A 12,865-nucleotide genomic window follows, 5' to 3' on the forward strand; every position below is an offset into this window, starting at 1 on the left:
AAACTAAGGACTGGGAGAAAATATTTGCAAACTACATGTCTGAAAAAGGACTCATATCTGTAAAATACACAGAACTCTCAAAATCCAACAGTAAAAAACCCAAAGAATCCAATTAGAAAATGGGCTTTAGACATGAAGAGCCATTTCACTGAAAAGGATATATAGATGGCAAATAAGCACATGAGGCGTTGAACATCATTAGTCATTAGGAAAACGCAAATTAAGACCATGATGAGATATTATTATACACTTACTAGAAGAGCTAAAATAAAAAACTGTGATAATAGCAAATGTTGGTGAGGATATGGAAAAGCTGGGTCTATCACACATTGCTGGTGGAATATAAAACAGTACAGCCACTCTGGAAAATAGCTGGGTAGTTTCCTAAAAAACTAAACATACCCTTATCACATAAGCCAGCAGTTACACTTTTGGGCATTTATCCCAGAGCAGTGAAAACTTACACTTATTCAAGAAGCTGCACAGGTTTGTTCATACAAGCTTTATCGTAATTGCCAAAGACTAGAAATAACCAAAATGTCCCTTAATATGGGTGAATGCTTAAACAACTGGGGTACACCTATACTATGGAATACTATTCAGCAAAAAAAAAAAAAAAGAACCAATTGGGGCCTGCCAGTGGCGTAGTGGTTAAGTGGGCGCACTCCGCTTCGGTGGCCTGGGGTTCCCAGGTTTGGATCCCGGATGCGGACCCACGCACCACTGATCAAGCTATGCTGTGGCGGCATCCCATATACAAAATAGAGCAAGATGGACACAGATGTTAGCTCAGAGCTAATCTTCCTCAGCAAAAAGAGGAGGATTGGCAATGGAAGTTAGCTCAGAGCCAGTCTTCCTCACACACACACACACACAAGAACCAATTATTAATGCAGGCAACAACTTGGAGGGATCTCAAGGGCACTATGCCAACTGAACAAAGCCAACCCCAAAATGTCACATACTGTATGATTCTATTTATATAGCATTGTCAAAATGACAAAATTATAGAGACGGAAAACAGGCTAGTGGTTTCAGGGGTCAGGGATGGTGGAAGGGAAGAGATGGGTGTGACTATAAAGCAGCAGCATGAGTGATATCTTTGTAGTGAAACAGTAGTGCTGTATTTTGATTGTTGTGGTGGTTACATAAATTTACACATGTGATAAAGTGACACAGAGCTACATACATGCATTGTACCAATGTCAAATTCTTGGCCTTGAAATTGTACTATAATTATGTGTGATGTAACCATTGGCGGAAACTAGGTGAAGGGTACATGAGACCTCTTTGTATTATCTTTGCAACTTCCTGTGAATCCTGTATTTCGTACTGTAATTCTATCTATCTCTGTAGTCTAGGAATAACTAAGCCACTGTAGCAGGAAGAAGGGACACTGAAGATAAGAATCAGGGACTACAGAAAAGGGAGAGATATTAAATTGGCTAGGTGGAAGAAATAATTAAAGTCTTTTTAAAGCTTTTAATCACAAGGAAGCAAATAAACTTTGTTTCTAAAGTAATTACCTTAACATGAAATTCATTATCCAATAAGATATTTTGAGTCTTCAAGTCATGATGAAGTAGAGGAGGATTCATATTGTGCAGGTAATTTACACCCAGTGCAATTTCATGCAGGATGCGAAATCTCAATGGCCAAGCAATATTAGGATATTCAGTTTTCTTTATATATACGGAAAGAAACAAACCTGAAATTAGTGGCCAAATTTCATTACATTTCCACTTAGAAAATTAAATTTTCCAAGAAGAAATACAGTATAAACTAAAGTCAAAACATATGCTCATTTTTATCACATAGTGTCAATTTGACATTAACATCCTTCTATCTTACTTTCTTCACTTTTTAGAGAAAATAATTATAACTTGATAGTACTGATATTTCCTTTTAGTTTATATTGGTAATACAACTACATGGTCTTGGGTCTTCTTTCTTCAGTTGACAGAGGTTTCAATTATTTTTTATCTGTATAATACCCAGAACATATGGCCATACTCACATCTATCTCCCCATTCTATGGCTTATATCCAGTAACTTGTGCATACACACACAAAATTTGTTTCTAGTACATACCAAACCATTCATTCAAAATTTATATTTTAATTTTCCTATTAATATAAAACCACACTTTATTATTAGAATCATTGCATCAATTAAAATTATGACCGTATTATATTTATTGACTAAGCATTAATATCTTATACTTTTAATCACATACTTAATTTATCTGCATTTCAGCTTGAAAAATTAGCCTTTGGGGGCTTTGTTTTTGTGAAGGAAACAAAAATCAACTTCATTTCTCAAGTATATATAATATAGACACATTTAAAACATAATGTTTTAGGGGCTGGCCCAGTGGCGCAAGCGGTTAAGTGCACGCGCTCTGCTACAGCAGCCCAGGGTTCGCCGGTTCAGATCCTAGGCATGCACAGACACACCGCTTGGCAAGCCATGCTGTGGCAGCATCCCATATAAAGTGGAGGAAGACGGGCACGATGTTAGCCCAGGGCCAGTCTTCCTTAGCAAAAAAAAAAAAAAAAAAAGGATTGGCAGATGTTAGCATAGGGCTGATCTTCCTCACACACACACAAAAAAAACCCACATAATGTTTTATATTTCTTAGTACTTACAAGTGAGAGTCATCTGAACTTTTGTAAAATAAATGTTTTCTGAACATAAAAGTTAATGCAGCTTCCCAGGAGAATGAATTTACTCAGAATAATTAGATAATTTGGGAAGATCCAACAATGAATCATCAAGGCACCATGCCACTGGATACATTTTTCTATATGATATGAAAAAGTATGCTTCTAATGAAAGCTCAGAACTGTTCTTGAGAATTTTTTCTGCAAATGGGTCAGCTTATAGTCCAGTGATCAATCTGGCAAAGGAGTGGCTCAAAATACTTTGTGTTTATATTGTATTTTGATTTTTTTCAACAATCTTTTGTGAGGTTGGAAGAGGGTGCTTCAAGATAAATCCCACCCTAATAATGCAGTACAGGAAACCCAAAGAAACAGACAACACTAATGTGGAACGTCAATTCCTCTGGTATATACAGACCCCTGTCCACTTGAGTAACTGAAACTTTTAATCTATAAAAAGGTAACTTTTTCTAAAAATTATGTAGTTCAAAGGAGTAATAATGAGGCCTCTCTGCAGGAACATTATATGGAGGAGGCTTCTGATTATGGAGACAAAGGTAAAGAAGTGCTCACTCTATATTTCATAATTCCTTCCAGGAGTTAGCACTCCCCTTGAAGGAGGCTCTAGAATTTCTAGTGGGCTCCAAATTTAGGTGCCAGCGTACCTATTGGGGTGCTGGAGTATGGGAAGAAAACATTAGAATTTCTACTTATATTCATTTAAAAAAAAAATTATGCTTAATTAATATTTGTATCTTGATTGCTGTGCTGGTTACACAAATCTTACACATTCACACTAGTTACTTTACGCCATCCTTGTTTCAGATGGTCACAACATAAATAAAATGTGATGTATCCTGAAACAAAGAGGAAGTCACTCCATGAGTGGCTGACAGTAGCACCCACTGTCCCTTGTTCACTTACAGAACACTGTGATGTAGCAGAATTTAGGAGCATCCAGTAGATGTATTTTACAAATTATATTACTCAGTTTTATCTAAACAAACCCTCACTAAATAAACTGAGTGGTTTAAAAAGATTTCTCAGGACCAGCCCAGTGGCGCAGCTGTTAAGTTCGTGCATTCCACTTCAGCGGCCTGGGGTTTGCCAGTTCGGATCCCGGGCATGGACCTACTCACCGCTCATCAAGCCATGCTGAGGCGGCATCCCACACAGAAGTGCTATAACTCTACAACTATGATACACAACTACGTACCGCAGCCATGGGGAGAAAAAAGAAAAAGAGAAAGATTGGCAACAGACGTCAGCTCAGGGCCAATCCTCCCCCCCCCAAAAAAAGATTTCTCAAGAGAAACTGCAGGTTGGAGATAACATTAATGACATAAACCCAAGCAAACGATAGATGAATAAACATATTCTGAGAATGAGGATCCCCAAATTTGCTTACTGATGGGATTCATAATCAAAGCCAGAGTAACTGGTACCTTGAGAAAAAAGTCAAAAGGCTCATGCCATTTTCTACTATTGGAAAGGCTAACCTATTTGGTACTCAGATTTATTTGGCATATTAACTCAGAACTTGATGAACCGGCATTATTAATGCTTAATTTGAACCCTAATTTGTTTTTAGCATAAAATAAAACCTGGCCTAACAGTGCATTGTATAGTATGCAGAGTTTATCTTTTCTCTCTCCTATGCCTACCTGAGCAAAAATACATGTGGATATTGGGCTTGAGTGTAAAACTCAGGAACAGTAACCTAAGTAAAATAATCTAGGTCCTTGAGAGTACAGGGCCTGACTCCACGGTATTTTTAACAACACAAAAGAAGCCATAAACAATGAAACTTTACCACTGAAATTGTTCTTCATTATTTTTATTTTGATTCATCTATATAGCCTTAAATAATCTGATCATATGTAAAACTATAGCATTATACAGCTTGAAAACAGAATTACAGCCACTGAAAGTGTACAATACTTACCCTATGTAGGAGTTCATTTAATGATCCATTTGGCATATACTCAGTAACTATTCCCAAAAATTCAGGCTCATTGCAAATTCCCAAAATTGGAAGAATGTAACTAAATCTGGCTTTGTGTAAAATTTCAGCTTCTCTTAAGACATCATTTCTTTCACTAAAGAAAGAAAATCATAATTATTTCAAAGCAATGAAAAATACACAATTATCATGTCCATAATACTAATTAAGCCTGGATTTTTTTCATTAATTAGCTTTGGACTTCATGTAAATTGTGCAACTTCTCTGTCCTTTAGTTTCATCACATTTAAAGTAGGAATAATATGTACCCTATATACTCCACAGGTCTGTTTAGAGACCAAAATAACTTCTATAATCCACTGATAGAAAAAAGTGCTACACACAGGTTATTATTATTGTACTGTTCTAGAAAAAAGCAAGAACACAATGTTTGAGTGAGTTTATAAAGTCCATCTATATTAGAATGATTGGTGCATGAACTAGTTAAACTATTAACTTTACGTTGTACCAAAATGATTGGCTTTGGGGCCGGCCTGTGGCGTAGCGGTTAAGTGCCCGTGCTCCGCTGCTGGCAGCCCGGGTTTGGATCCCCAGCATGCACCGATGCACCGCTTGTCAGGCCATGCTGTGGCGGCGTCCCATATAATGCAGAGGAAGATGGGCATGGATGTTAGCCCAGGGCTATCTTCCTCACAAAACAACAAAAATAAAAAAACAGGGCCGGCTCCGTGGCTTAGCGGTTAAGTGCGCGCGCTCTGATGCTGGCGGCCCGGGTTCGGATCCCGGGCACGCCCCAAGGCACCACTTCTCCGTCCAACCCGAGGCCGAGTCCCACGTACAGCAACTAGAAGGATGCGAACCTATGACATACAACTATCTACTGGGGCTTTGGGGGGGAAAAAATGAATAAATAAAATCTTAAAAAAAAAAAAAAAAATGGGCCGGCCCCATGGCTTAGCAGTTAAGTGTGAGCGCTCTGCTGCCGGCGGCCCGGGTTCGGATCCCGGGTGCGCACCGACACACCGCTTCTCCGGCCATGCTGAGGCCGCGTCCCACATGCAGCAACTAGAAGGCTGTGCAACTATGGCATACAACTATCTACTGGGGCTTTGGGGGGGAAAAAAAAAAAAAAACAATCTGTGTCCTCAAGTTCCCCAGAAATCTTTTAAGAAAAATAAATACTCTTTGTGGTTTTAATTTGCATTTCCCTGATGATTAGTTATGCTGAACACCTTTTCATATATCTGTTCGCCATTTGTATGTCTTCTTTGGATATGTTAGTTATCTTGAGTTTGGTAATCATTTCATGACAAATATGTACATCAAATCATCATATTGTCCACTTTAAATATATACAATTATATCTGCCAATTATTCCTCAATAAAGTTAAAAAAATAAGGAAAGCAAATAAAAGACAGAAAAATAAATACTTAAAAAATAAGGCAGAATGTGATAAATAGCACCAAAAAAAGTAAATAAATAAACAGAGAACTATGGGGAGCTCAGAGAAAAGAGAGTGAACTTTGGGCTAGAGGAGTCACCACTCTTTAGATAGATGAGATTTCAACTATCCTTTAAGGATGGATAGAATCTCAACCATTGGAAAAAGGGCATCCGAGATGGAAGTGGCCTCCAAGAGGGGAGGGACCTTGCCTTTCTTTTTCATCTGTGTAACCCTAGGACCTGGAACAGCACCTACCACACAGTAGATGTCTAACAGGTATGTATCAAATGTATTCAAGGAAGTTAAAATGAAGGCTATGTTTAAAAAATATTTTTTAAAAATTCATTGTTAAATATGAATCAGGATATGTAACTGAGTATGTGAAAGAAGTGAAGGTGACTAGGGTAGGCTAGGGCTACAACACAGAGCCTTAAAGCCGGGTGAGGGTGTTTATACTTTACTTGGTAGTCTGAGTTGTGACTGCAGGTTTTTAAGCAGAGGAATGACATGAGCAGAACAAACTTTTAGGAGGATTAACTTGGTAGCAGGATGTAGGACCAGCAGAAAGAGTTAAGAGTTTGAAAGTCAGGTGTTAGAAGAGTATAACACCAGTTAAGATGTGAAGAATGAGAGCCTGAAACTGTAAAGGTCACAGTGGAAATGGAAAGAAATACACTAGCTGAATAGACTACCCAGGCCATGGTGACTGACTGACTAAGAGGGACAAAAAAAATGGAAGGGAATTGAAGGTGTCATCAGTTTTTACCCTGGATGAATGGTTGTTGGTAGCAGCAATAACAGAAAGAGAAACATCTCCAGGTGAAGCCTATTAGGTGAGTGATGATGATTAGTTGCTCTTAAACCACCAAGCTCTGGATGAATGGCTGTTGAAATAAGAAAAGCAACAGACATTCCAGACCAGACTATGCGGCCTGCTTTAAAAACAAACAAAGAACAAAATAAAGCAAAAAATCTTAGTCAATTTTGTTTTGAATAGGTAATATACTTATATGTATCAAAATTCAAGAGTTACAAGATGGCATAAAGTGAAAGATTTTTGTCCTTCTCCCTGTTCTTCAGCCTCTTAATGCTCGCAACTGTGAGGCAACAAATTGTATCAGTTTGTGAGACTTGTTTTAATTAAACTTATATTCTGTAAGTTGAAACAATTCTGTACTTGCATCAAGAGACGCAGGTCAACAGAGAAGTTATTGTGTAGCATCCTCGCAGGGAGACAGGATCGACCTGAAGATTCCTGGCTCCTCTGAGAAAGAACTACAGAAAGGGCATGCTGGGCAAGTCTCAGTGATACCTAATACTACACTCTTTCCTCCTCACATTACGAGCATGAGGCATTCTTCCTTCTCTTGTGATCCTATTATGTGTCAGCCACTTTATATGTACTATCATTCTAAAAGATCAGCCCTCTAAAATTGGTTTCATTATCCCCACTTTATACATAAGGGCACTTGGGCTCAGATAAACTAATAATTTTCCAATGGTCATGCCAAAAATAAGTTGTAGGGTTGGAGTCAGATTTGAACTGCAATAGTGGGACTCAAAAACCTGTCTTGTTTCCATTACACTGCTTAATCAGAGAAGAAAGAAAGTTCTTGAAGTCAAATTTTGGGAAGACTGAATGAGTGGGAAAACACTCATTTTTTTGAGTGTTTGAGCCAACATAAAAATGTTTTTGTATTTTTAAAAATAAAAATGTAAAATATACCTTCTGTAGACATATCACCAAAATTACCCAACTCAAAACTTCAGTCAAAAAACAGTTACATCATCTACAGGGTGTTTGAACAACCAATCAGACTCATCTACTCATAAGGAGTTGGGAGATTGCTGGAAGGTCTACTCATCGAGCAGAAGTCAGCCATCACTAAAATAACATGTAACAGCACAGAAACTTTTTTTTTTCAGGTGATCCCAAAGAACAATGTAAACATTATCTGCACCAGAGCCCAAGATGCACATGTATTTATCATTTCCACTTTATAAGTCAGGAAATAGACACCCTGTGAGTCAACTGCATAGCTCAGCCCTGTGCTCAGACTACATAAATACTGCTAATGGTAACATCTTAGGTAACAAGAAGGAGAAAAGGACGTGATGCAGTAATGCCAGTGTTCCACTGGTTTTTATGGATTCTTTGACAACAGAATTACCTCCCTCACCCAATTTAGCAAAGAATTTTAGATTATGAAAATTGTTAATGAGTATAGTAAGGGAACTCCATTCCTTGGCTCCCAAATGGCACAAAACCTAGATAAATTAAAATCTTGAGAAGCAGCATCCAAAATGGGAGGATCAATTTGCTTTAGAATACCTAATAGGTCCTACAATGCTAGATTTCCATATATTTGCGTATAAGTCTAAAATATATCCACCCTCTCTAACCAACCACCACTCTTCAAAGTTGATTATGTAGTCATAGACACACACACATGCTTGCCCAGCACTTGCTCCCCAGAATTCAAGGTCCAGGGTAAACAGACACTACACCCTGTATACAGGTCACAAGATCTGGATTATGGTCTAAAAAAAGTGGGACCAATCTCTACAAGTGTCTCAAGTCTACTGTGAGATCTAGCCCATCCAAGCTTGACAGCAAGAGACAGCAAAGAAAAGCCACAGGCAGATGAAAGTCCAGTTAACACTGTCAGGGTTGAAGCTGAGGAATCTACCTGATATTGGATACCAACACCCTCCGGCCAATCAGGCATCTAGCGAGATGTATTTTCACACTACACTTAAGGGGAGGAGAGGAGAATGTTGCAGTCAAGGAGGTTAACTCACTAATAAATAAATGCAGGGTCTAGTTAAATCCCTATCGGTAGGAAAACACACAAGACTAGTGACTAGTCCCACTGACTAACACGTACAGTCACGGTATATGGTCGAAATGTTTTTCTGGAAATAGAAACTAATACTAGCCTTCCCTTCAAACCCGTACAGTGCACTAAAATGGTTCCAGGATGTGAGAGGCAATCAAAATTTTTGGTCATTTAACAGTCTTCCGATTCAGTTTATTGTTAGCAAAAACAAAACACATTTCCTCTTGGGACAGACTTGCCTGTGAGAGTGCAAGCCGAAACTAACCTGCTATGTTGAATTTGGTATCTAAACTTAGATCTACCCGTGATAAACCACAAACCAAACAAAAACAACAACAAAAAGCCCAAACCAAAACATCCCAGACTCGAGGAGCACTGTTCAATAAAAATACAACGTGACCCACATGTACAATTTTAAATTTTACAGTGGCAACATAAAAAAAAGAAACACGTGAATTTTAACAATATCTTATATTTAGCCCAATATATCAAAAATATCATCTCAGTATGCTAACAACATAAAAGTTTAAATGAGATACTATAAATTCTTTTTTTTTTTTTTTTAGTACTAAGTGCTCGAAATTCGGTGTGTATTTTACACTAATAGCACATTTCGGTTCCGAGGGCCACATTTCAAGGGCTCAACAGCCACTTGTGGCTAACAGCTACCTACCGGGCGGCGCAGCCCTAGAGCCCGATTTCAAAGCGGAAAAAAAAAGGAAAAAAACCAAAGCAGACAAAACCCGCACTCACTATATGAACACACATCAACGTCAACAAAGAGGACGTTTAGAGTTGGGCCGTGACAGCCGATTTTTGGTGTACGGAGAGAGAGGGCGCAGCAGAGTGCGAGGGAAAGAGCACAGAGGAGAAGAGAGACGAGCGGAGGAGTGCGACTGCCGCATCTCCAGAGAAGCCGGCTCTGCCCACCAGGCCAGCCCCAAGCCTCGAAGGACTGCCTGGAGGTGGAAGGCTGACGCCGACCCAAGTGGTCCCGCTTGGGGTCTAGAGCCGGCCCGCCCGGGGCCGGTGTGGCGGGAGGGCAGGCAGCCGAGCTCGGCGCGGCCGCGCGCCGCGGGAGCGCCCTACCTGGCGAGCAGCGGGGTGTGGATGTGCAGGTGCTTCACCGCCACCTGAACGCGCCAGTCCGCGTGGCGGGCCGCCGACACGGTGCCCGACGCGCCGCGGCTCAGGTAGCGCAGGTCGGCGAGCTTGTGGTAGGGGACGGTGGGCAGGGCGCTGCAGATGGCGTCCCCGTCCATGGTCTGGCGCTCAGCCGCCGCCGCCGTCCGCAGCTCCCGCGGTCCTCGGCCGGCGCGGCCCGCCCTGCCGCCGACGCCAGGTCACGAGGCCGCCCGGCCCCGCGGCCGCGGTTTCCGGCGCCAGAGCGGCTCCCCAGCACGGAGACGGGGTCGGCTCTGCGGCGGCGCGCGCGGGAGGAGCCTCCTCTCCGGACTGCCTCCCCGGCCGCCCGGCCCGGCCGCCCGACCCCGCCCTCCCGCTCCTCAGGCGGCGTCCGCGGCGGCCACTGCGCGGGAGGGCCCGCCGGCCGCCGGAGCTCCGCCCTCCCGCTCCTCAGGGGGCGTCCGCGGCGGCCACTGCGCGGGAGGGCCCGCCGGCCGCCGGAGCTCCGCCCTCCCGCTCCTCAGGGGGCGTCCGCGGCGGCCACTGCGCGGGAGGGCGGGCTCGGGCCGGGTGTCAGGGGCGGGCGGGGCCGGAAGCGCTCCTCCGGTCTCCTCTCCCCCACTCCCCGGGTGTGGCGAAGCGTCCCTCTGGGGAAGGCTCCCGCAGCAGCCTACTTTGGTCAGCGGGCCCTCACGCGGGCGCTGGGCCGCGCGTCTTGGGGGAGTCGGGAAACCCGGGAGAGGGGGGCGGGGCGCCAGGGGAGGGCGCCGGAGTCCCGATGCGCGCGTGCGCGGGGAGCGCCTGGAGGGAGCGTCGGACTTCCAGGGCTCTCCGCTTCCTGAGCCCCGCGAGGCACGAAGGGTGTACGTTCATTCACATGTCTCCCTGGACCCAGCCTTCTTTCGCCCTCAGTTACTTCAAGAGGGAAGGGCGAGTGATAGCGCTTTCGGAGTTCAACCCGGGCAGCAGGTTCAGGGGTCTAGCTCCTGTTACATGCTCCTCTAATAGGGACTGGCTTTTCTCTCTCGTCTTCTATCTTATGTCCGTAATTACATACGGGGATTGAAAAATAACCTCTAGAGAATCCAGCCGTCTGACTCCAAATAAGACTGCAAAAATTTCTTATAGGTCCGGGAGAAATGCAATCAGTGTTTAATGCCAACCAAAAAAAAGACTGCAAACATAGTTCCATCTTTTTAGTTTAAACAAACACGTTTCTACTTAGATGACTATTTTGTAGGATGTGACTGCAAATATTATATACAATACCAAGTCCATGCTGGGCATTTAATGAGTTCTGAGGCAACAGTAATAAGGAATGCCTGACGCGAGTGGAGGTTTTCCGCCTACAGAGAACGAATGCTTCCTGTATTTTTGTGTTGCCTGAAATGACAGTAGTAGTGTTACTTTTCACAATATGCAGTGGGAAGTTGTAATAAAATAGTGTATTTAAAAAATTTTGATGGTTTAAAATAAAAGGCTTAGCTTTAAAGATATGGCTGGATACTTTGTATCCGATTTCCAATTCATTCATTCAACCACTCAGTTAACAAACTAAGAGTTGCAGAAAAAGAGAACAAAAAGTAAGCAGGGAGGGAATGACCCAAATAATAATTCAAGAAATTTTGCCAGGATGGAAGGACAGGGGTCTCCATATTGAAAGGGGCCAACAGGTACCTACAGTGAATGAAAAAAGACCTATATTAAAGCTCATCATTAAAAAGGTCAGACACTAAGAATAAAAAATTCTAAAAGTTTTCAGAGGGAAGAAACAAGAATAAAGGGATGAGAATTAGAGTGGCATTGGATTTCTCAACAATAACACTTTTATGCTAAAACACTGAAGTGAAATTTCTTCAAAGTTTTGAAGGACAATAACTTCCAACCTAGAATGCTGTAGTCGCTCAAACTACCCATCAAGTATAAGAGCAGAATAAAAACATTTTGATATATACAAGGATGCAAACATTTACTTTCCATCCATCCACTTTTTATTTATTTTTTTTTTTTTGAGGAAGGTCAGCCCTGAGCTAACATCAGTGCTAATCCTCTTTTTGCTGAGGAAGACCTGCCCTGAGCTAACATCTATTGCCAATCCTCCTCCTTTTCTTCCCTTTTTCTCCCCAAAGCCCTAGTACATAGTTGTATGTCATAGTTGCACATCCTTCTAGTTGCTATATGTGGGATGCCGCCTCAGCATGGCCACAGAAGCAGTGAGCCTGTGTGCGCCTGGGATCCGAACCCGGGTGGCCAGTAGCGGAGCACGTGCACTTAACCACCAAGCCACGGGCCGGCCCCCCCCCCTTTTTTTTTTTAAAGAAAGCTACTAGAGGCTGTGCTCCAACAAAATATGAGAGTAAGTTAAGAAACAGAGAGGGCCGGCCCCATGGCTTAGCGGCTAAGTGCGCACGCTCTGCTACTGGTGACCCGGGTTGGGATCCCGGGCATGCACCGCCGCACCGCTTCTCTGGCCATGCTGAGGCCGTGTCCCACATACAGCAACTAGAAGGATGTGCAACTATGACATACAACTATCTACTGGGGCTTTGGGGGAAAAAAAGGAGAAGGATTGGCAATAGATGTTAGCGCAGAGCTGGTCTTCCTCAGCAAAAAGAGGAGGATTAGCATGGATGTTAGCTCAGGGCTGATCTTCCTCTCTCTCTCTCTCTCTCACACACACACACACACACACACACACACACACAAAAGAGAGAGACATGAGATCCAGAAAACAGGACCAGAAGGATGGAAAGGGAAACCCCAGAATGAAAGATATGTAGCAGAATTGGAGAGCAACTTATTTTCACTGGAGCAGGAAGATGACAGACT

The 12,865-nt window shown here is 42.6% G+C and overlaps 1 protein-coding gene across 4 annotated transcripts in view; it reads right to left on the reverse strand.

Annotated features, from left to right (window-relative positions):
- RIPK2 (receptor interacting serine/threonine kinase 2) overlaps positions 1-10,338 on the reverse strand; it is a 32,248-nt gene extending 21,910 nt beyond the window's left edge. Inside the window, exons 1-4 of one of the 4 annotated variants that reach the window (XM_087447707.1) lie at positions 10,001-10,103; positions 6,838-6,955; positions 4,609-4,762; positions 1,527-1,682 (exon numbers count right to left, since the gene is read on the reverse strand). In XM_087447707.1, coding sequence (XP_087303833.1) covers positions 1,527-1,682; positions 4,609-4,762; positions 6,838-6,884 — 357 coding nt within the window. In that variant the 5' untranslated portion in view covers positions 6,885-6,955; positions 10,001-10,103. Of the gene's footprint in view, positions 1-1,526; positions 1,683-4,608; positions 4,763-6,837; positions 6,956-10,000 lie in introns of all 4 variants that reach the window. The other 3 variants (XM_087447706.1, XM_004431151.3, XM_087447708.1) reach the window with 3 other exon arrangements.
- Between the last annotated feature and the right edge of the window lie 2,527 nt (positions 10,339-12,865).

Source organism: Ceratotherium simum, chromosome 23, assembly GCF_057802395.1.
Source record: "Ceratotherium simum simum isolate JZ-2026a chromosome 23, ASM5780239v1, whole genome shotgun sequence".
Classification (NCBI taxonomy): Eukaryota; Metazoa; Chordata; class Mammalia; order Perissodactyla; family Rhinocerotidae; genus Ceratotherium; species Ceratotherium simum.